We start from the raw sequence: 24,110 nt of genomic DNA, 5'->3' as shown, positions 1-24,110 counted from the left end.
ACAATATATGCCTCGTTGAAGAGGTCTCAAGTTTGAAAACCTCCACCTTCATTGACAAAGAAAAAAACAGTCAAAGGTTAATAGTTGGGGAAATCATTTCTACACGCTAATCTTCATTCACATCCTGTTTATTTTTTAGCTTTGGATCAAATAAAGCAAATGTGAATCAAGGTACAATTTTAGGGATCGTTTGGAAGTACTTTTAAAATAATTGAAAGTGTTTTTCATGAAATTGATTTTGAGTTTCAAAAGTACTTTAAAAATACTTTCAGTTATTTTAAAAGTACTTCTAAATGAGCTTTTAAACAGGGGTTTGCACAAAGAGAAAAAGAGTGTTAAGAAATCATTTTCTTACTAGTTCTGAACGAGAATAAACACGACATGACACAACTCGATCGCAACCCTACCCATTTGGGCCTGAAAGTACCAAACACGTGGGCCTTGAAAGCCTCAAAGAAATTTGAGCTTTAAAAGCCTTAAAGACATTTGGGCCTTAAAAGCCCTTAACGCTGAGACTGAGCAGCCTAACGCAGCTCTTTGTCATCATCTTCTTCTTCTTCCCCTGAATCGAACTCCACAACCCTTTCACTCAGGTTCGTTTACTTTCAACCAAAACCCCCAATCCTTCAATTCGCACACAGAATCTATACATACATTTATATATATATATATATATATATATATATATTTGAGCTGATTAGAGTTTCAATTTTTTGCGGCAACAGATAGAGAGAGAGAGAGAGATCTGTGATCGAGCATGGGAGGAGGTGAGCACGCACACGGAGATGGAGCCCACGGCGGCGATTTCAGGGCCAAGGTGTGGAGTATGAGTGGTGGGCCGTACTGTAGGCCCAAGCACTGGAAGCGCAACACCGCTATCGCCATGGCCGGCATCTTCCTTGTCTGTATTCCTATCGCCATGAAATCTGCCGAGCTCGAGGTCTTTCTCAATCACCTCAACTCATCGCTATCTGTTTCTGTTTTTCTATTTTTCCGTCAAAATTTTAGATTTCTGTTTAGTTCCTGAGAAAATGTAGGAAACCTAAGGAAGGTGAAGTTTTGGATCTTGGATTGTCAAATTGTTAGGACCCGAATGCACTCTTTACTTGACTGAACTGAGTCTCTTATGAATTGTTTGGACTTAGTAAAGGTTTAGATTTTCAATTTGTGAAATTAAGCACACCTTTCAGATAGATATGGAGAAATTGTCAGCTGATTTTTTTTTTCCCATGGTTATAGTGGATTTTATACATGTATCGGATTGTGGGCATTACTGATTCGAATCAGGGTCAAAGATCGCCATTGTGGTTTAGGATTGTAGGTTTGTCAATTGTGGCTGGGAGGCTGTTGTTTTAAAATGTTGAGTGGTTGACTTGACTTGGGAACATTGAGAAAATAGTAAACTTAGGTTAATGTAAGGGGTTGTAGATACAGATTGTTACGAGAAGAGAGTTTTGAATGATTTAGAAGATGCTGGCACAGGTTGTGATGAAGGATTCAGAAATTGACTATGCTCGAACATGAAGGAAAACCCATGAAACCCAGGGTTTAATATAATTTAGAGAATTCGATTAAGATCTGCTTGATATGATTACCTACTTTTGTCTTGACTTGAGCAGGCTTTGCAGTGAAATGTTTTCTTGAACAGTTTGGTTTGAAGATATGAGGTTTTATAACTTGAATGCTGTCCTGTCTATTGTTCTCGGGTTTCCCTTAATGATTTTCTACATAAGTATACTCTATTAACAAGCCTAGTGTGAGAGACCTTTATATTAGTGTAGGCATCGAAATTTCGGTGAAATGAATGTTGACCAATAATTAAAATTTCAACGCTCACGTGTCACATAAATTTTACATGTAGCGTGTGACTCAACGAAAAATCGAAATAAATTGGAAAAGTCATCAAATAGGACACGTGTCAATACCTGGCAGAAATAATTTATTTCATCTGATTATTTAAATCCAAAAATCAAGTTTTGGAATTCTATAAATAGGAAGCCAAGGCATTCATTTTGGGGGAAGAAAGAAAGAAGGGAATTTACATCACACCAAAACCTTGAAGCCTTGAAACTCTAAAGCTCTCAAGCAAATCCCGAAGGATCAAGAAAACACTCTTCGTTCTTCGTCAAATCCTCCTTCAAGGTCAAGCCCCAATCGGTTCTCAATCGCCGAATCAAACATGGCGGTGTTTCCCCATGGACGACGACCTTGATGATCACAATCATGACGGTGACGACGGCGGTGCGTTTAATCAACGGTTGCAACAACAACAACGTCTACTTGTCGTGCACGGACATGACGGTGAAGAAGTCTGACGGGTTCACCTTCGAGTTGCTTTCGCCTCCAAGGACTCCTTTCAACGAGGCGGCACTGTAGCTGTCTCCCTGCAACTCCAAGCTGCTCATCCCCTTCTGCCCGCCAGCACAGCGGCAACAGTTGCATGGAAGTTCACAATCATCATCAAATGCAAGTTGAAGTTGACTTCGAGAGTTTTGGCTGGCTCTTTAAGCCGATGCTGTTTTCGAACAACTTCACAGGCGGCCTCTTCAATTCTCTGTCAAAATCTTGGTCTCTGACCAACAAGACAGCAACTTGCTTCAGAGTATGTACGACATGGCTGCTGCCTTTGAATGTGATCAACAAAACCAAAGTTTGTCAACTCACACCCAAAGACCTCATCCATCTTCTTGCCTCTGCTGCTGCATTTGAATTGGAGAAGAACTTCAACGACCGCTGTCAAACGACTAGCCGATCGTGAAGCTCGACGCTTTGCACTACCTCCAAGCTCGACTCCAGCTTTCTATTCATCTTCGTCCTCCTCTGCGAGCCCTCTCCTTCTACCGATCAGCTTCAGCAGCACGGACACCCCTTCCTCCTCCGTCTTCTCTCGAACTCGGTCTGGGTTTTCACCCACAAACCTAGCCTTGCAGAGCACCATATATATATATAAAAAAAAAAAAAAAAAAAAAAAAAAGATGCATGCTACTATTAGCAAGTCAAAAGAAAAAAGGAAAAGAGGAAGTAATGATGATGTTGGGAAGTAATGATGAAAGTAAGGAAAAAAAAAATTAAAAATTAAAAAAAATTAAAAAAAAACATATTTGGTGGATCAGTGCCACCGAAAGCAAAAAAATAAAATAAAATAAAATAATAAAAATAATAAAATAAAATAAAAGGAAATGATGATGTTGGGAAGTAATGATGAAAGTAAAGAATAAAAAAAATATTAAAAAAAAAAAACATCTTTGGTGGATCAGCGCCACCGAAAGCAAAAAATAAAATAAATAAAAAAAAAAATCTTGGTGATATATATGTTTTATCTGTATTTAGCACAATACACTGAATAAAATAAAACATGTCCATTGATCTCCGAGAAATTACAAGTACGTACAAAAAAAAAAAAAAAAAAAAAAAAAGATGAAGCTTTCACAAAGGATGTTCACGTGAAGCCCCATTACTTGGCAAAACTCTAGGAGCGGGAGGCATCGAAGATAGATCATTCGAGGCCTCAATACTTGGTGGAACGTTAAAGGACCCAGGAAAAATGTGCCTCTGGAAGAAAGCCGAAAGCCTTTGATGGTCACGTTGGATTCGACCTTCAGATTCTTGCAGCTCATCAAGCTTCCTCTTCATACCCATCGAATAGTTATTTGCAAGCACATGCAAACTTCTATTCTCGTGCTTAAGCTGTTTGATCTCTTACTTAAGAGTTTCCACCTCCGCCATCAATGATTCCACTTGACGGGATCGAACAAGTAGGCGTTGGCCCATGTTGGACACAGAGCATGCACACTGAACACTGAGAGCGAAAGACTCTTGAACGGCCAACTCATCGGACCGTCCTGAAAGCAGCCTACTATCCTTAGGAGTGAGGAGGTTCCTAGTTACTATCGTAGCTGTTGTTGCGTCCTTCATCACAGAATCTTCACCTGTCAAAGGGCCATTAGAAGATAAGAAAGAAGGGCACCATACATTTACCTGACGCGGCGCACTCGGATCACTGCTGAGACTCAAATCTAAGCAAATGTTAGACGGGTTAGCCATTGTCAAAGTGTTAAAAGAGAAAGGTGGATGGAGTAAAATCAGAAAGGGCCGAAGACGATTTTCACAAACGGGCGATCTTCAAAGTGTGCATGTTGGAGGTGATCGATACCTCTATAAAAAGCCAAGGCGACACGACCACCGATTAAAAAAAACCGGATTTTCCTGCGTGAAGTTCGGCGACGCTTTCGCAGCTTTTCAGATAACGCGTTCAACTTTGTCAAAAGATCTCTGACAAAGTTGAAAACACGTGAAGGTTATCATCCCAACTACGCGCCTTTGCCAACAAGCGTGGTGACAGAGCCGCACCCGTGACTACTTTTTCGAAGAGGCGCTCGCTCAGAAATCGAAGAGACGCTTGTTCAAAAATAGAAGAGACGTTTGTCGACAAGGGTAAAAGAACAGTACCACCACTTGCTATTGGGAAATCCCTATATATGTCGACCTTCATCTTTTATGGCAAGGCAGACCTGAAGAAAATGCCCAACTCTTCCTTACCTCTGAGGGCGCACTCCCAGCAAAGCCTTTCGAAATACTCAATTTTTTCTTCTTCCTCAAAGAAGATACCAGATGTCTGGAGTACAGATGACCCAGGAGGAAACGGTAGATTGAAGCATGTGGAGACATGCACAACAAATACATGTGCTGATCTATTCGCCGCTTCTTCAAAAGCAAAGGTATCTCATATTATCAAGGTCAAAAGCAAAAGTATCTCATATCATGCTCTTTCCCTATTTTTTTCTTTGTCCTTGTTCTTACTCGCATGGCAAAGTGAAAGAAGCAATCAGCCGGCACTTGGAGTAAGTCTTCCGATCTGGAACCGACTGCCTGGAATCTATTTCCTGGTTGCTTACCTAGCGTTGCTCTCGAGTAGTCATCTTCAACGGTTGATACACTTTCAGAGAAGGGACCACTTCTGCAAAGGGGAGCAAGTAAGGCAAGTGAAAATGATACATTGAAGCATGTAAAGACAAGCAACAACTGCATATGCTGAGCTATCCTCTAACCCTCTTCAATACGAATTGGAGAGATTGAACAAAGAAACAGAAAAAAAAGAGTAAGCTCAGACCTTCGAGGGAGACCAAAAGAATCCTGCTGCCCAGTTCAAGAGTAGCACAAAGGAAAATCAACGATTGGAGGAAACCAAAAGAATCCTCCAGCCCAGTTCAAAATTAAGCCTGTGGAAAATCAACAATTGGAGGAAACCAGAAAATCTTCCAGTCCAACTCAAGATCAAGTCTCGATGGCCCTTGAAGAAATTTCCAGCCCAATTCAAGATCAAGTCCCGACGGCCCTTGAGTTGACATCTACATTAAGGGACTTCAAAACGCATCTTCTACACGTAACAAGCACATGTCTACGACGCGCCTTGAAGTGGGGGCATTGCCCTTCTTTCTTATCTTCTAATGGCCCTTTGACAGGTGAAGATTCTGTGATGAAGGACGCAACAACAACTACGATAGTAGCTAGGAACCTCCTCACTCCTAAGGATAGTAGGCTGCTTTCAGGACGGTCCGATGAGTTGGCCGTTCAAGAGTCCCTCGCTCTCAGTGTTCAGTGTGCAGGCTCTGTGTCCAACATGGGCCAACGCCTACTTGCTCGATCCCGTCAAGTGGAATCATTGATGGCGGAGGTGGAAACTCTTAAGTAAGAGATCAAACAGCTTAAACACATGAAGAGGAAGCTTGATGAGCTGCAAGAATCTGAAGGTCGAATCCAACGTGACCGTCAAAGGCTTTCGGCTTTCTTCCAGAGGCACATTTTTCCTGGGTCCTCTAGCGTTCCACCAAGTATTGAGGCATCGAATGATCTATCTTCGATGCCTCCCACTCTGATGCTCCCCGCTCCTAGAGTTTTGCCAAGTAAACGTGAACATCCTTTGTGAAAGCTTCATCTTTTTTTTTTTTTTTTTTTTTTTTTTTGTACGCACTTGTAATTTCTCGGAGATCAATGAAATGCTTTATTTTATTCAGTGTATTGTGCTAAATACAGATAAAACATATATATCACCAAGATTTTTTTTTTTTTTTTCGGTGGCGCTGATCCACCAAAGATTTTTTTTTTTTTTTTTTATTTTATTTTTTGCTTTCGGTGGCGCTGATCCACCAAAGATGTTTTTTTTTTTTTTTTTTTTTTAATATTTTTTTTATTCTTTACTTTCATCATTACTTCCCAACATCATCATTTCCTTTTACTTTATTTTATTATTTTAATTTATTTTATTTTTTTGCTTTCGGTGGCACTGATCTACTAAAGATGTTTTTTTTTTTTTTTTTCTTTCTTTACTTTCATCATTACTTCCCAACATCATTATTGCTTCCTCTTTTCCTTTTTTTCTTTTGACTTGCTAATAGTAGCATGCATCATTTTTTTTTTTTTTTTTTTATATATATGGTGCTCTGCAAGGCTAGGTTTGTGGGTGAAAACCCAGGCCGAGTTCGAGAGAAGACGGAGGAGCAAGGCTAGGCTTTGCTGGGAGTGCGCCCTCAAAGGTGAGGAAGAGTTGGGCATTTTCTTCAGGTCTGCCTTGCCATAAAAGATGAAGGTCGACATATATAGGGATTTCCCAATAGCAAGTGGTGGTACTGTTCTTTTACCCTTGTCGACAAACGTCTCTTCTATTTTTTAACAAGCGTCTCTTCGATTTCTGAGCGAGCGTCTCTTCGAAAAAGTAGCACGGGTGCGGCTCTGTCACCACGCTTGTTGGCAAAGGCGCGTAGTTGGGATGATAACCTTCACGTGTTTTCAACTTTGTCAGAGATCTTTTGACAAAGTTGAACGCGTTATCTGAAAAGCCGCGAAAGCGTCGCCGAACTTCACGCAGGAAAATCCGGTTTTTTTGAATCGGTGGTCGTGTCGCCTTGGCTTTTTATAGAGGTATCGATCACCTTCAACATGCACACTTTGAAGATCGTCCGTTTGTGAAAATCGTCTTCGGCCCTTTCTGATTTTACTCCATCCATCTTTCTCTTTTAACCCTTTGACAATGACTAACCCGTCTAACATGTGCTTAGATTTGAGTCTCAGCAATGATCCGAGTGCGCCGCGTCAGGTAAATGTATGGTGCCCTTCTTTCTTATCTTCTAATGGCCATTTGACAGGTGAAGATTCTGTGATGAAGGACGCAACAACAGCTACGATAGTAGCTAGGAACCTCCTCACTCCTAAGGATAGTAGGCTGCTTTCAGGACGGTCCGATGAGTTGGCCGTTCAAGAGTCCCTCGCTCTCAGTGTTTAGTGTGCAGGCTCTGTGTCCAACATGGGCCAACGCCTACTTGCTCGATCCCGTCAAGTGGAATCATTGATGGCGGAGGTGGAAACTCTTAAGCAAGAGATCAAACAGCTTAAGCACGAGAATAGAAGTTTGCATGTGCTTGCAAATAACTATTCGATGGGTATGAAGAGGAAGCTTGATGAGCTGCAAGAATTTGAAGGTCGAATCCAACGTGACCGTCAAAGGCTTTCGGCTTTCTTCCAGAGGCACATTTTTCCTGGGTCCTCTAGCGTTCCACCAAGTATTGAGGTCTCGAATGATCTATCTTCGATGCCTCCCAATCAGGTGTGGGTTGCTGAGTTAACCCCCAATCAGGTGGCCGGAGAAGAAGAGGACTTCGCCAGAGTTGTGAAGGTGAGGGTGGTGTCTTCAGAGAAAGCGGCGTTGCCTTTGGCTTTGGCTTCGTCGGCCATGGCTGTTTGGCGATTGAAGAAACCTATTCTACAGAAAGTAGAGGGATTGCGGGTTGAGGGCATGGCTTGGGCCTGGATTTGGGCTGCTCCTTTTTGTGGACTTCAACTTCTGTTTCTTTAAGTTGGCATGGGTCTTAAGTGTAGGCAAACCCACTTTAACATGTATAATTTTTTTTTTTTTTTTTTTTTTGGATAGAGAATATATATTTTTTTTTTCTAATACATAGTAACATATGTATTTTTTTTTCTTTTCTTTTCTTTTGTAATAAAATTGACTTTCTTTAATGAAATATTTATTTATTTATTTTGATGTGACTGTACTTGAAGTTTTGAAGTTTCAAGTTGCCTACGTACTCTTCCAAAGAAGAGATCAAGTCATAACGTAGTTCGAATGAGTGATGGTTTTGATGATGATTTTGCCGTACACAATTTATGCTCTTGCGGGCCAGGAGCGTTTGTTGTCACCTTTTAGGCTCGTGCGGACGAGGAGCTTTTGGTGTCGTTTGCAGTTTCAACTCGTGCAGACAAGGAGCTTTTGGTGCCGTTGCAGTTTCAGCTCATGCAGACAAGGAGCTTAAGGTTGTCACCTTTTAGGCTCGTGCGAACGAGGAGCTTTTGGTGTCGTTTGCAGTTTCAACTCGTGCAGACAAGAAGCTTTTGGTGCCGTTGCAGTTTCAGCTCATGCAGACAAGGAGCTTTTGGTTGTCACCTTTTAGGCTCGTGCGAACGAGGAGCTTGTGGTTATCGCCTTTTAGGCTCGTGCGAACGATGAGCTTTTGGAATTTGTCAAACGATCTTAGAGAGGCATTCCTTGCAATCTTTATAGCAAGGAGTCTTGACTGAGTGATTGAAGAAGTCTTTGGGGAAGAAATCGCGCATCGTGATGGCAACGGACGATCTTTGTGTCATAACTTCATCATCCTCAACACTTTCATGTAGCTTTGAAGGTTGACGGTAGCTGCTTTGCCCCCTTTCTGATTGGTGAACTTGTGGAGGAGACCTATGTTTCTTGTGCATTTTCTTTGGAGTGACATAAGTCCATCCTTCAACTTCACTTGACTTGACTGACATGGTTTTGGAGCATGCCCCCAACGGTTGAGGTGAAGATTTTGAGTTCAAAGAGCCAGAAGTGACGGTGGTATAGTTTGACTTCACCACATCATTAAGATCTAGCTCGATGATCCCTTTCTGAGCCAACTTCATGATGAGATCTTTTAGCACAAAGCACTTTTCCGTCGGATGACTAATGAAGCGGTGGAATTTACAGTACCTTGGAATGTCAGTACGGTTCATATCTTTTGGCCGTTTGCACTCAGGTAGGTCGATCACCTTTTTGTCAAGCAAGTCTTTCAACATGGCAACCACGTCAGAGTCGGGGAATGGATAAGTCTTCTCCGCAAGCTCCTTCAAATTGCGTCTACGTATCTCTTGATCACGAAAAGCTTCGGTTTGAATCGCCTTGCTTCGTGTATGGATTTTGACTGGAGTTGTGTTGATCGTCATTGCTTCCTTGGTGGGTTTCCACGTAGCCTTATCCACCTTTGGCCCCAAAACTTTGTCATTCTTATAGTCGGCGATCTGTTCTTTCTTCCCATGACGGGTGATGCTTAACTCCATATCATGGGCGCGGGTGGCTAACTCCTCAAATGTTCGTGGTTTGATGCCTTGAAGGATGTAGTGTAGTCCCCACTGCATGCTTTGAACGCACATCTCAATGGCAGAGGTTTCAGAAAGTCGATCTTTGCAATCCAGACTTAATGAACGCCATTTATTTATGTAGTCGACGACAGGTTCATCTCTCCATTGTTTCGTACTGGTCAGCTCTAGCATGCTTACAGTACGACGAGTGCTGTAGAAACGGTTGAGGAATTCTCTTTCTAGCTGGTCCCAACTGTTGATAGACTCAGGTTCGAGGTCAGTGTACCAGTCAAAAGCGTTACTTTTCAGCGAACGCACGAACTGTTTGACGAGGTAGTCTCCCTCTGTCCCAGCATTGTTGCAAGTTTCAACGAAATGGGCGACATGTTGCTTCGGGTTGCCTTTTCCATCGAACTGCATGAATTTTGGGGGCTGATAACCCCGTGGCATCTTCAAAGCATCAATCTTCTTGGAGTAAGGCTTTGAGTACAGTACGAAGTCATGCGAGCTTCCTTCGTACTGTGTCTTGATAGTGTTTGCGATCATCTCCTGTAGCTGCTGGATAGAAAGAGATCCCATGAATGTCGTTGCTTGGTCTAGCTTCGGCTTCTCTTCAACTTTCTCCGCTGGTGGCTCCTCTTCTTCGTCGACTTCTTTCTTTAAAAGGCCAACATTTGGGTCGACTTTCACGTCGGGCAGCGCATCTAGTTGGTTGACAAGTGCAGCAATCTGCAAGTCCTTCTCTTCCACAGTCCGTGTGAGCTTTGCGATTGCTTCATTCATCCGAGCTAGCTGCTCCTCGATTGAAGTTGCTCCAGTGGTCATGACTTGCATGGTTGTACTGCCGCTCGGATCAGCGTCGGAGAGTAGGGACTCTGAGTATTTCCTCGGGCTTTCATCTTCTTTACCTTCTTGAACCGTGATGTAGAAAACATCTTGGATCTCCTCTTCAGTGCCGTTCTCTTGGGTTTGTTGGCATGAAGATTTGCCAGTGTGGACGATGATGCGCCTCCTTACCTTCAGTGGTCCTTTTGTGTCGACCTCTAGGATTGCTTGGCGCTTCATCCTTGAAGGAATCAAGCTTCGAACGTTGTCTTTTTCTCCTAACCCATCGAGCTTTTCTTCCTTTGGTGTTGTCTTCCTCTTTCCAAAAGGCTTCTCATTATCTTCAAATTTTTCTGAAGCTGATCGTCGCAGAGGAGAGATAACTGTGTTGCTTTGTTTCTTAAGCTTTAATAACCTTTCAAAAACAGAGCTTTGGGATGTCGGTGCGTTAAGCCTCTTGAAGACAGAGGTTCGGTCTTGACCACCAATGCGATTAAGCACTGAAGTTCTGGAGCTTGAATGGCTCATCCTATCGAAGACTGACATCCGAGGGGAGGGTTTAGGCTCTTCTTGGTCTTGTTCAATGCTCACGCTGATGTGTTGAGCGCTAGCTTTCTTCACTTTGCTTGAAATCATCATGGGTGCATTTGGTGTGAAGCCAAGTCCAGCTTTGTTGTTGTCAACTCCATAATCATGCTCCTTCAACTTCTTTTGAGTCTCGGTGAGGTCGCGATCTTTGTCGTTGACGGTGTTTGAAACCTTCTTTCCAAGATTTGAAGAGGAAGCAAAGTCATGCCTAGCCTTTGACATGAGTTCGTAGGCATTTGGGTTGAAGCCTTCTTCGGTCCTCTTAGTTGGAAGAGAGCTTGGTTTCACTATGACACCATGTTGCGCCTCCAGACGGTTGATGAGTTCGGCGGTTTGCAAGTTTTTCTCCTCTGCAGTCTTTATCAGCCTTGCAATTGTTTCCTTCATCTGAACCAGCTGTTTTTCAATGGAGGTAGTGCCGATAGTCATGACTTGTTCTTTGTTTGAAGTCATGGACTGTGCTTGAATATCTTGAACGGAGACAGAGATGAGAGGTAGAGATGGTCCCACTGGCGTGCCAAATTTGTAAACACGAAAAATTCCTGAAACAAGAAACAAGAATACATGTACAAAATATATTTTTGTGTTTAATGATTTTGGGGTTACAATCTCTTTGTAATTTGATTCTCTGATTCTATCTTCGTGGGGTGTAGGTTTGTGGATGAGCTGTTGATCCAAAGGGCCGTCGGGGCTTGATCTAGGATGAACAGTTGATGAACAGATCTTCGAGGGCTTTTGGGCTTGATCTTGAAGACTGGGTGTATGGATTTCTTCAAGGGCTTTTGGGCTTGATCTTGAAGGTTGACGGATGAGCGGATCTTCAAGGGCTTTTGGGCTTAATCTTGAAGAACGATTGGATGTGTGGATTTGTTGAGGTTGTTGATCCAAAGGGCTTGATCTTAGGATGAACGGATGATGAACACTTTCTTCAAGGGGCCGTCGGGGCTTGATCTTGAGTTGGTGGAAGTTCTTCAAGGGCCGTTGGGGCTTGACCTTGAAGGAGGATTTGACGAAGAACGAAGAGTGTTTTCTTGATCCTTCGGGATTTGCTTGAGAGCTTTAGAGTTTCAAGGCTTCAAGGTTTTGGTGTGATGTAAATTCCCTTCTTTCTTTCTTTTCTTCTCCTTCTCCCCAAAATGAATGCCTTGGCTTCCTATTTATAGAATTCCAAAACTTGATTATTTTGTACACGTATTCTTGTTTCTTGTTTCAGGAATTTTTCGTGTTTACAACTAGAAATGATTTTCCTTTTTAACGAACCGTAAGATGTTTAAGCCCTTTGTACCCCAAAAAAAAGATGTTTAAGCCCAAAGTTTATCTTATTTTATTTTTTCCAGACAATTGACCAAAAGAGATAGTTCACTTTTTCCTTTCTATTTGACATAAGAAACCTTGAGTTTCCATTAATTACCTACTTTCAGGAACAAAAAAAAATTCTGTCACTAACTGTTTTAAGTGTAAAAAACATTGCTCCTAACTGTTTTAAGTATAAAAAACATTGCGCACAAAGATGTTGTAACTTTTTAGTTGTGACTTAGATCATTTATCTTGCTTATGTTCATAACTATGTGCGTGGTTAAAGTTTTTGGCTATTAAATGCCTTTCATTGTGTAGCTTCGCTATCCTCCTTTCGTTTTTGTTTCTGAAAAAAACTCTGAGCATATTTGGAAGTTTAAATGTGACAAATTTGGGGTCTTTATGCTTGGTTAGCATGCTAAACTGTTGAAAACTCAAATACAAAACCTTGCTAATACTAATTATGAGGCTTGTTTTATACTCTAAGTTATTGAAAATTAGGGCTAAAGTGCAAGTTTCGTTGTCATGGGAGTAAAGCTTATGTGGTGCTCTAGACTGCCAGTCAGTAATAAACAGGGCATTCAAGCTGAAGCCCATAAGCTAAGGATGCAAACTGATACATGGCCTTTTTGAAGAGTGACAGGATGTATCCATGTTTGCATACAGATTTTTAGTGCCTCAGATATAGCGGGATGGATGGAATTGTTACTTACTTAGTTAGCTATGTCATGCTTTTTATATGTCATGAAACTTTATGCAACTAACGGAGATCACGTGTATTCATTTTGACATTTTATTTCCTTGAGATATTGATAAAAGGATATGTTATTTACTTGTCTGTTAGCTTTTTCAGTTCCTTTGTATAATGAAAAAGTTTCTTTGTTCTATAATTTCTTTCAGATGCTTCTTATGCTTAATTAATATTCATTAATATTGCTACTAATCTAAAAGATATTCCTTGACAATGCATGAATGTGGGCTGAAATTTTTTAATTACCTGTTCAAAAAGGCAAAGTGTTCTGGTGGGGATTAGATGCTGTTCTTCTTGAATTGATTTGTGCCACTGCCTTTGTATGGCTGATTACTAAAATTTGCATAAACCGGTCATGATTAGTTCTAAGAGGACTTATATTTTTATTGCAGCAACGGCCACATAATCCTGTTCGCCCGATTCCTTCACAACTCTGGTGCAAGAACTTTGGAAAGAAAGATTACTGAGTTTATTTAGGACCATCCGGTGAAAGAAGTACCTGTGGAGGTTAGGTATCTAATTCTTCCGGAATGCGAATTATTCCTTGTAGATGTTTGTGGAGAATATGAGCTGCCTTGTAAGACATTTGTGCTCATGTTTCCATAGCATTGAGTCCATGACTCATTGTTTGCGAGGTATTTGCTTGCTAAACTATCAATCACCATAATAAATTGTTGACTCCTTTTGTAGCGATTCATTGAATATTTGATTTCGGTCATGCTTGTTTTGCTGATATTGTTCCATCCTTGTTTTGCTGGTATTGTTCCATCCTTGTTTTGCTGGTATTGTTCCATCCTTGTGTCCCTCTAATTGATGTATGGCTTAGCATTATCATTGCACTATATAATTGAAGAATTTTAGGATGTGCCTCTGTCGGCCTCCTACATGCCAATCCAACGGCGCGGGATAATTCAAAAAAGGAGAAGATCGGACAAGTTATGCAAAAGCCAAACCACGTGTTTGACGTGGGAAAAAAAAAAAAAAAAAAAAAACAAAGGTGAGGAGAAGATTACACATTTCTGGTTGCCACAGCGGTCGAATTATGATGAAAGATTTTGTTCCAGGTAAGAGAGTAGAAGTCCTTTCTTCTGCTTGAAGCAGACATATGGAATCAAATTCCAATTTTCTTGACTCTGTTCATTGGCATTGCTCATACAACTGTGCTTTCTATAAAAGTGCTTTCTAGAAAAGCATTTGTAACTTGTAAGGTACTTCCACAAAAGCCTTAGCACCTAAAGGTAAAAGTATTTTTTTAGAGAAGCATTTTCAGTCGACTCTAAATAATGGATGGCGGAAAGAATAATTAACTTGATTTAGTAAATTATTGTCTGGATTCGGTTCAAACCATATGGGGAATAATTTTATTTAAATGCTCTAAAATCGACCACCGTTAGTTTGGTCTTTTGGCAATTCGATCCGATCACTGTCCTAGGCTCCCATTATTGACTCGTGACTTATGAAGTTTGACTTGACATTTCTCCCTTGTCATCATTCAACTCTTGTAAATTCTTTTTTCCAACAACACAAACATTCGTTACAACTTACTTCTAGTAATTTTACATTACGGTCTAGTAGTATATATTTTTATTTGTAAGTGAGAAATTTTAGATTGGATTCTTGTTTAAGGCGAATTTGAACCATATTATTGTTAACTCATTGTAAGGCTAAAACCTCTCCCTCCCCTTAGTGTAGATCATATCGTTTGTTCAAAACAAAACAAAAAAAATAAGCATTTTATACCTTTTAACTAGCATCAATGCCATATAAAAACTTCCAAAAGTTGTTCAAAATGCTCCTCAATTGAGGAAAAAGTAAATAAGAGCAATGGTTCATGAATTAGGATTAAACCGAGTTTTGGTTCTAGCTATTGTGTGACATCCCACATCGCTCAGGGGAGTGATCCTTATATATATATTTACATCCCTACCTAGCACGAGGCCTTTTGGGAGCTCACTGGCTTTGGGTTCTGTAGGAACTCCGAAGTTAAGCGAGAAGAGGGTTAGAGCAATCCCATGATGGGTGACCCACTGGAAAGTTGCTCGTGAGTTCCCAAAAACAAAACCGTGAGGGAATGGTAAGCCCAAAGCGGACAATATTGTGCTACGGCGGTGGAGCGGGCCCGGGAAGTGATCCGTCCTGGGCCAGGATGTGACAATTTGGTATCAGAGCCTAACCTTGGTCGTGGTGTGCCGACGAGGACGTCGGGCCCCCAAGGGGGGTGGATTGTGACATTCCACATCGCCCAGGGGAGTGATCCTTATATGTATATTCTCATCCCTACCTAGCACGAGGCCTTTTGGGAGCTCACTGGTTTTGGGTTCTGTAGGAACTCCGAAGTTAAGCGAGAAGGGGGCTAGAGCAATCCCATGATGGATGACCCACTGGGAAGTTGCTCATGAGTTCCCAAAAACAAAACCGTGAGGGAATGGTAAACCCAAAGCGAACAATATCGTGCTACGGTGGTGGAGCAGGCCTGGGAAGTGATCCGTCCCGGGCTGGGATGTGACACATTGTTATTAGTTTTTCGTCTAAACTATGCACGTGAGAAGTGTGTGGTCATTTCTATGTTGCTTGATAATCATATTTGTTGAGTTATCTGAGTATCTGAGAATGTTTTGTCACTTAATGCTACGTTCTAATGGTATTATTCTTTATTTATAAGTAAGAGGTTTTAAGTTTGGTTCTCGTTAAAGGTGACTTTGAACCACATTATTGCAAGCTCATTGTGAGGCTTAGCCACTCCCCAACCCTTAATATAGATAATATCGTTTGTTAAAAAAAAAAAAAAAAAAAGGTATTTGAGAATGTTTTGATAATTTTACACATAAATTTTCAACACTTTGATACAAATTATGCTACGCAACACTATCTCGTGACTATTAAAATTAATTGTGAAACTTATATCAATCAACATGCGTGGAAATATTACACCGAGCAGATGCTATCCTACTGTCACAAATACTCAATAGTAAGGTACCATATGGTACGTAGGATGAGACAAACGCAATGGGACGAGATGCACTCATCCCACGTTTGGTGTGCCAATTTGACTAGGACGCATTGTCCCATAGAATAGATTTTAGTCAATTTTTTGTGCCACCCTCCTCCTTTGGAACAACTTGTTCCAGCCCATGGAACACAAAATTATAACTTTTTGGACAACAATACCCTTCTTATTTTTCATTAATTTCACTTCGAATATTAAACAAAATTCTAGAGATATCTCCATTTCTGCACAATTAGCATAAAGTATTCATTAAAAATTGAAATTTACCTCAACAGATCAACTCAAAAACTGAGTTCTCTTGTTTTTCCGGGAAATCAAGCTTCTTTAATCACACTTCAAATTTTTGGGGAAATGGGTGACAAAAACCAAACAAAAAGCAATTTTCTTTGCGTTTGATTTCCATATCCAAAGAAGAAAAATAGCAAAACGAAGAAAACTCAAATCAGTTTCTAAGAAAGCCAAAGAGAGGAAATTTTATGGGGAAACAAACGGGAAGAACAGAAGGGTACTGGGGAAAGTCGGTGAAAGGACATGACAGACGTCGTTGCTCGATGGATGGGACATCAAGGATTAGGCAGAAGATAGGGAAGACGTTGAACTCGTCGGCAATGGCTCAGGTAAAGTCAAACTCGTCGGAGTGGATGGGTACGATTGTCATTTAATTTTTCATTCCCTTCCGGCCTGAGTGTACACCAAACGCAGAATGGAACCTCCGTTCCGTCCCATTCTGTTCCGTCTGCGTACCAAACAATACCTAAATGAAATAACCATGTGGCAAAATCCGAACAAGGAGATCACCAATGATCAGTGGTCCAGACGCACCGGAACCTTAACCTGCTCCCCCTTTCACACTAGTAAAAACCGTCCACTTGCCTGCCTACCCCACATTCGCGTATATATACCCCTCGCTGCCCGCTGTCCACCTGGGCAGCTTTCCCTCCTCTTCCGCGGCCACTCACAGTCGTGCTTCCGCGTATTCTCTGCGCTGCCCGAAATTCCCGGTCAGCCACGGTCCAGCGCTCACATTCTCCTCTTCCAACAGCATCGACTGCTTCTTTTTTAACAGACAAAAAAGGAAAGAAAAAAACAATTAAATCGAAAAAAAATTACAAAAAGTAAATTAAAATTTGCGATCCTATAAATTGATCCGAAGTCACAGTCAGTAGAAAGAAAGCGTCGGTTTTGGTCGTTTCGCGGAATGTGGAGGGCAGCGCGATTTGCCGCGTGGCGGCTGAGCAACCGGTCGACGAGGCCGTTCTCGACGGCGATTCCCGGCCCCTGTATGGTTCACAAGCGCGGCGCTGATATTCTCCACGATCCATGGTTCAACAAGGTTGGTCCGATTCACCTTTTTTTATTTTTTTGTTTTCTGCAGTGTGATTTGAGCTGATTTTTTTTTTTTTTTTTTTTAAAAGAAGTAACTTTGGTTGATGTAAACGATAGAACCGTACAAGGAGTGAATTTGTACTGCTCGTCTTGATTCTTTAAGCATACATTGTGATGATTTTATAAAGTGAAGGTGGAATTTTTCGTCGCGGTTCGAAGAAATTTTAGTTCTGGAAAGTGATGTAGAAGTTAAATGGATCGAAGGGATACTTTTTTCTTTTCAATTTTTGAAGTGGATGGTGCTTGAAATATGCTGGATTTGTTTGAACTGTAAAATTTGATGATTTTTTTGTTTTTGTTTTTGTTTTTGTTTTTTACTTTGTTTAATTCTCTGTTCTGAATGTTTGTTTTCATCAAGAGCAGGACACTGGATTTCCGTTGACTGAAAGAGATCGACTAGGACTTCGCGGTCTCCTTCCCCCTCGTGTCATATCGTTCGAGCAGCAGTATGCTCGTTTCAGTGAGTTTCTTACATAATTTCCCTAAGTAGAACATATTTGTACATTGTTTGACTATGAAACTTATGTCCTAGCAAGGAGATGTTTTGTGATTTCTTTTTAGCATTGGCATTGAGTGTTTATGCAACGACATTTTCGTGTGGTTTAACTTTTTAGTGGAGTCTTATCGGTCGCTAGAGAAAAATACTAAGGGCCAGCCAGAAGGTGTTGTGGCCTTGGCTAAATGGAGGATTTTAAATAGACTGCATGACAGGAACGAGACCTTATACTACCGAGTAAGTTTGGTTTTGAATTTGTAGATATCAACAACTCTATGTAATCTATCGTCTTCTGATGTGGTTTTGGATGACGCTCATTTCCAGGCCCTTATTGACAACATCCAAGATTTTGCTCCCATAATCTACACTCCTACAGTAGGATTAGTATGTCAAAATTATTCTGGGTTATTTAGGCGCCCTCGTGGAATGTACTTCAGTGCAAAGGATAAAGGGGAGATGATGTCCATGATCTACAACTGGCCAGCTCATCAGGTAAATGCTACCAGCTTTTATTTTTCTCCAGGTTTTGAGCCCCATTCTGATAACCTCCATTGATCTATATTTTGAACTCCTTAATCCTTAATCCTTAATCTTCTTGTTCTTATAGAGGACTTAAAACACCCTCACATAAACTCTGTCTCTCGTTTTGTCAAAATGCAGCATATCTTGATGCTTCTCTGTTGGGATTATTTTTTATTTTGTAGACTCCAAAATAATAACTTTCTGTTCTACTCCCTATGTTTCTAGTCCTTTCGGTTTGTAGTTGGTATTCATTTTCACTCTATATTGCAGGTAGACATGATTGTCCTCACAGATGGCAGTCGTATTCTTGGCCTAGGTGACCTTGGAGTTCAGGGAATTGGAATTCCAATAGGAAAACTTGATATGTATGTTGCTGCAGCTGGTATTAATCCACAAAGAGTATGTTCTCTCTCCTTCTCTCTCTTGGAGTTCACATCTTATGTTTCTACTAATATTCATGTTACACTTGTCTTGGTAAATAAATTATTCCGGTAGATCTTATGTCGCTTAACCTATGTACCTCTATGACAGATACTACCGGTTATGCTAGATGTTGGTACTAACAATCAAAAGCTACTTGAAGACCGTCTTTGTAAGTAATATATGAATTCAAAATTTTCTGTTAATTATACTCAACCAAACATAACAGTGCCACAGTGTTTACAATGCATTTAAGTTCTTGTAAGGAAAAGTTGTAATGACAGCGACTGTTTACTGTCTTTTTCTTAAGCATGACTAAAAGTTATACTACCAAAATATGAATCATAATAAATATGCAGTTTGACTACATATTAGAGTTTAATAATTTTTTTTTCAATTTAATAAATTTCTGTTAATTATATTATGTTATACAACTTTTCGAATTTATTCTTGGCTTCTTTTCTATCTTTACATTGAATGACTGGACTTAATGTTTCAAAACTTTCCGATTTACATCATGAGGATACCTTTTCTCATGATTTTAATTTGATAGATTTAGGACTTCGACAACCTAGGTTGGAAGGAGAAGAGTACATATCAATTGTTGATGAATTCATGGAAGCTGTTCATACACGTTGGCCCAAGGCCATTGTGCAGGTCTATTTTTGAGATGCATTAACCTTTTATATCAGTTTGGTTTCTCGTTCCATAATAACTTGATTGTTTTTACTTTCATCAGTTCGAGGATTTTCAAATGAAGTGGGCTTTTGAAACACTGCAACGCTATCGTAGAAGGTTTTGCACGTTCAATGATGATATACAGGTGATAGTGTGGCTTTCTGTCTTTTATGGATTTGAAAGGTATATGCAGTGGAATACAGATTTCTGCTAAACTGAAATAAGTACCTCTGATAGTTGTGCTTCCATGTATTTTAGGGAACTGCCGGTGTTGCACTTGCGGGACTACTAGGAGCTGTAAGAGCGCAAGGTCGACCATTGAGTGACTTTGCTAAACAAAAGATAGTTGTTGTGGGAGCCGGCAGGTACTTTACATGCTCGTTCACTCTGAATGATTCATATATAGGCTATTCACTGGTTGCCTTGTGCATGTTATTGGCACTTTGTTCATCCTTTTATTCACTCTTTTTTGCCTTTCAGTGCGGGACTTGGTGTTCTTAACATGGCTGTACAGGCTGTTGCAAGAATGTCAGGGAACGGTGAAGCTGCTGCAAAAAATAACTTTTTCCTGATTGATAAAGATGTATGGCTTTATGTTTTTAATTTAAGATTCACCACCATTATGTTAAACGGATTACATACATGTGCAGCAAATTTATTCTATAACGACCTTATGGTTTTGTCAACTATTCACTGTAGTTACACACATCTTTATTGATATTGCTACCCTCCTGGTGTAAAGAAGAGAGACATAGAATCAGCTGTGTTCTCAAAACTATTTTGGCCTTTGAATGTATGTATCTAGGTTTATCTGAAGAATCACTAAGAAAGTTGTTTGGGTGCAGGGTCTAGTTACAAAAGAGAGGAATAAGATTGACCCCATGGCTGCACCTTTTGCTAAAGATCCAGGAGCAATTGATGGGCTTAGGGAGGGAGCTAGTCTACTTGAAGTGGTAAATCTCAAAGGACTTCACTGTACCCTCTATCACAGAAAGTGGAATGATGTTGATACAAGAGAATCGAATCACCTTGCTTAGTACTAGTTATCCTCTCGATTTATATATCATAATATAAATATCAAATGTTTCGCACACAATTACGTGCAGGTTAAGAAGGTCAAGCCTCATGTACTTCTTGGTTTGTCTGGTGTTGGCGGTGTTTTCAATCATGAGGTGGATACTTTCTCAATAACATTTGGTTATATTTATAAATGTCTCTTAAATTGGATCACTTTACTGAAGATGATTTGATTCTGTTAATGTTTGTTTGTCTGGTGTGGCCTTTTGCTAATTGGTACGTTGTTAGTAAACTATATGGGTTTTTGTGTCAGCAACTAGCATTCACGCATAATGTTTAAACAATTCTTTTGGAATGAATATAAGATTTGCCAAGAGAGATAAGCCTGTATATGTACATGCCATAGATTTATAAGAATATCCATGAGAGAGAAACCAAATAAGACTTCGATTTCAGTGTTACTGATTCAAATTACATGATTTATGATTCGATAGCTCAGTTTTTATTCTGATCATGATTCAGATACATTGATAATTTAGGTTCATATTATATAGCATTTGAAAAAATCATTGCTCTTCCCTATTTGTTTACAGAAAATATTGTACTTCCTTTTCTTTTAAGATGGTTTCTTATAGTTATTGGTTGGTATTCATTTAGGTACTTAAAGCAATGCGAGAATCTGATTCAGCTAAACCTGCGATTTTGGCTATGTCAAATCCAACCATGAACGGTTTGTTCCTCTGCGCCTCATCAAACCTCACAATTACCTTATGGCACCTAAATTCGTGGCTGACTCTGTTTTCCCTTTAAAATTGGAACAGCTGAATGCACTGCTGAAGACGCTTTTAAGCATGCTGGTGAAAACATAGTCTTTGGAAGTGGAAGCCCTTTTGATAATGTTGATCTTGGTAATTTCCTTGTTAGCAATGTCTTTATTGTACCGCAACTTCTAAAGTTTTTTTTCTACCCGAGTAGTTTGACCTTTAAGTGTTCTAATTATGTTGGCAGGCAGCGGAAAAGTAGGCCATGTAAATCAAGCAAATAACATGTACCTGTTTCCGGGGTTAGTTTCCTATATCTTAAGCTTTGAACTAACTATGCTTATACTTCAAAATACTAATATGGTTTTTTGGCTGCCTTTAATCCAGGATTGGTTTAGGAGCACTTCTCTCAGGAGCTCGTATTATATCAGATGGCATGTTACAAGCAGCTTCTGAATGGTAATCACATAAAACTTGGGTATTTCCTTGCTCGAACCTACAGTTGGCATGTTACAAGCAGCTTCTGCACTCTCTTTTCTTCCATGTTTACAATGTCCTATCTGACTGAGTCCAAGATCACATAAAACAGTGGTTTTGAAGATTTGTTTACGTGCTTTTGTTACATACTGAGTAATTCTTTACCGGTTAAAGCAATTAAAATGCCTTTAGTTCTCTACACCCTAATAGCTGGGATTAGTGTTCTTCTAGCCAAGCGATATGGAACTTTCACAGGTAGTATAAATCGTATACATACGATTTTGGTTATATGACTTCTGCCATCTCATTACATGTTGCACCTAATTAATTCCCATAGGCTGTAACGTGGGAAGGTATGTCAATTTGGGGGTGGCTTGTAATGTTTTATTTCTTATCTTGTTAATTTGCATGCATTGAGGAAACTCATTTTTACCGCGTCATGAAATAATAGTAATATGATACCTCACATTACAAATTTATTGTCACTGCAATAAGAAATGTTAAATGAGAACATCATTTGAGCTCAATTTTGCAATGAACATCATTCGAGCTCAATTTTCCAATTAGTTTCTGACACAATGATTCTGTCCAGCCTTGCTTCATACATAACAGATGAAGATATCCAGAAGGGCATCTTGTACCCATCTATTGATTGGTAATATTTCTCACCTTCGTTGCGCATTTCATTTTATTAGTCTAGCATGCCAAACAGGATTAGAAATTTGTCTGACTATTCCTATTGTATATGGTGCAGTATCCGGAGTATAACTGCGAAAGTTGGAGCTGCTGTCCTCCAGGCAGCTGTTGCAGAGGAACTTGCAGAGGGACACTGTGAAGTCGGGCCCAAAGAGCTCATGAACATGTGCAAAGTAAGAACTTATCTACTATCTTTTACAAATTCAAAAGACCTTATGCAAAAAGTTGCACAATGGAAAGTGAGTTTAGATTTGGAAAGCAAACTCGAAAATGTTACACTACTATAGCATAGAGAAAAAAGACACCGTTCTAGGGGGAAACACACATTCGGTAATGCTACTCTAATGAGCATCTAATAGAACAACCATAACCGAGTACCTAAGCATGTAGGGTCCTAAACCCTCATTGCCTTCAGTATATCTTGATTTGAACCATCTCCGTCAAGCCACTGCTCACAACCTTAAAAAAAAAATTAAAATTTCTCTGTTGAAGTCAAATTATCGGAATCATAGAACTCGGGAGCTGTCAATCTAGATGGATAATTGAATGGCTAGTACATATTCATACAAGCTTTTGTTAGTACCAATGCTGATTTCAAATTCAAGTTCTGAAGTCTCTTGAATCTTTTGTTCTTATCTATTCGATGTAGGAGGAGATTGTGGAGTATGTGACTCGCAGTATGTGGTTCCCGGTTTACAGCCCTCTAGTTCATGAAAAATGAGGCTTTGGTGCTGTACTGCGCGCGATACGGTGCGGTCAGATGCTATATTTTTTGCAGCTCAGGCATCAATAGTTCTGCAGTCAAGCAACTTCTTTCTTGGCCTGTCTTTATAAATTCATAATTTACAAGCTCGGAGAATTATAAGACATTGAAGGGAACAGAAATAAGGCCCTCCCTTTACTAAATTGATAAGAAAGTAGCAATTAGAAACCCATTTGTTTGAACAACGCATTGATTTATGTGATCAAAATTATTAGTGGTGTCTTTGTTTCCAAACATCTTTCGACATGTTACATCAATTTGATGTTAAAACATCTTTTATTTTCTGGACTAAAATTCTTTTCTCTCCTCTTTTCATCTCCTTCTCTTTTCTCCTCTGACATACTTTATTTTGTCTTTCTCTTTTTATATAAAATTAATAGAATATGTTAACGTGGTTTAATCGTGATCAATCAAAGAGAATAGGAGGAAAGGGGAGGAAGTGAAAAATGGAAGGGAATCCTCCTTATTTTCTCGAGTGGTTGAATATTCTGTGAAACATCTTTTGACATGTTACGTCAATTTAATGTTCAAACATCTCTTTTCTGTCGATTCTCATAGAATAGTAGCTGATCGGAATTTTTTCTGGTCCTTTAAATTTCATTAACCTTAAATGGAACGGACTGTAGTGGTACGTTCCACTCAATAATACATGTTTAAAAATAATAAAAAATAAAAAAATAAAAAAAAAATCTAATCGTTGATTTTTAATCACATTCAATGGTAAGAAAAATGGTAAAGTTTTATAAAAATTTCATGGTTCATTTTCATGTGGAAGATTTTCAGATGAAGGTCCATTTTCCACCCACCACCAAAGCGACTAACTTGCAACTTTATCTTTATGCAAAATTACAACAAAAATGTTATTATTATAATTTATTTGTACTATTATTTGTACCATCTCATTAATATAAATGGAACTCACATGTGTTAGTGAGTTATACATCTATTTGAGAAATGATACAAATTGATGGTAAGTTAGGCGGCTAGCTATCATTCCCATTAATCTTTAGACGTTTAAAAATTTAAAAATGGCATCTCGACCTTCTTAAGTGTCCGCCTAA

General features: G+C 39.8%; 2 protein-coding genes across 3 annotated transcripts; both read left to right on the top strand.

The window, feature by feature from the left end:
- The first annotated feature begins 520 nt into the window (after positions 1-520).
- Positions 521-13,528, top strand: LOC137720743 (uncharacterized). The gene is made up of 3 exons (XM_068459859.1): positions 521-593; positions 726-940; positions 13,219-13,528. Exons 2-3 carry the CDS (start codon positions 758-760, stop codon positions 13,291-13,293), a joined length of 258 nt encoding a protein of 85 aa, XP_068315960.1. The 5' UTR covers positions 521-593; positions 726-757; the 3' UTR covers positions 13,294-13,528.
- A 3,322-nt stretch (positions 13,529-16,850) lies between these two features.
- On the top strand, positions 16,851-23,356 carry LOC137720826 (NAD-dependent malic enzyme 2, mitochondrial-like). 2 transcript variants are annotated; one of them, XM_068459933.1, is made up of 19 exons: positions 16,862-17,166; positions 17,583-17,679; positions 17,834-17,952; positions 18,040-18,207; positions 18,508-18,636; positions 18,769-18,829; positions 19,211-19,314; positions 19,397-19,480; positions 19,594-19,700; positions 19,816-19,918; positions 20,181-20,288; positions 20,442-20,507; positions 21,010-21,082; positions 21,174-21,260; positions 21,361-21,415; positions 21,501-21,572; positions 22,183-22,245; positions 22,345-22,459; positions 22,936-23,356. In XM_068459933.1, exons 1-19 carry the CDS (start codon positions 17,032-17,034, stop codon positions 23,005-23,007), a joined length of 1,818 nt encoding a protein of 605 aa, XP_068316034.1. In that variant the 5' UTR covers positions 16,862-17,031; the 3' UTR covers positions 23,008-23,356. The 2 variants fall into 2 exon arrangements, with proteins under 2 accessions (XP_068316033.1, XP_068316034.1); XM_068459932.1 differs by lacking the exon at positions 22,936-23,356 and having other exon boundaries at positions 16,851-17,166; positions 22,345-22,832.
- The last annotated feature ends 754 nt before the right edge of the window (positions 23,357-24,110 follow it).

The sequence above is a fragment of the Pyrus communis genome, chromosome 16, assembly GCF_963583255.1.
Source record: "Pyrus communis chromosome 16, drPyrComm1.1, whole genome shotgun sequence".
In the NCBI taxonomy this organism is placed as follows: Eukaryota; Viridiplantae; Streptophyta; class Magnoliopsida; order Rosales; family Rosaceae; genus Pyrus; species Pyrus communis.
The sequence above is the reverse complement of the archived record's forward strand: the minus strand, read 5'-3'. Positions and strand labels throughout refer to the sequence as shown.

Bases quoted from the DNA above. Each gene is read 5' to 3' on its own strand.
- LOC137720826 (XM_068459932.1), top strand. From the start codon at position 17,032: ATGTGGAGGGCAGCGCGATTTGCCGCGTGGCGGCTGAGCAACCGGTCG. The intron at 21,416-21,500 runs GTTAGTTTCCTA...CCTTTAATCCAG, and splicing joins AACATGTACCTGTTTCCGGG to GATTGGTTTAGGAGCACTTC. The intron at 22,246-22,344 runs GTAATATTTCTC...TATATGGTGCAG, and splicing joins TTGTACCCATCTATTGATTG to TATCCGGAGTATAACTGCGA.
- LOC137720743 (XM_068459859.1), top strand. From the start codon at position 758: ATGGGAGGAGGTGAGCACGCACACGGAGATGGAGCCCACGGCGGCGAT. The intron at 941-13,218 runs GTCTTTCTCAAT...TTTTTATTGCAG, and splicing joins TGAAATCTGCCGAGCTCGAG to CAACGGCCACATAATCCTGT.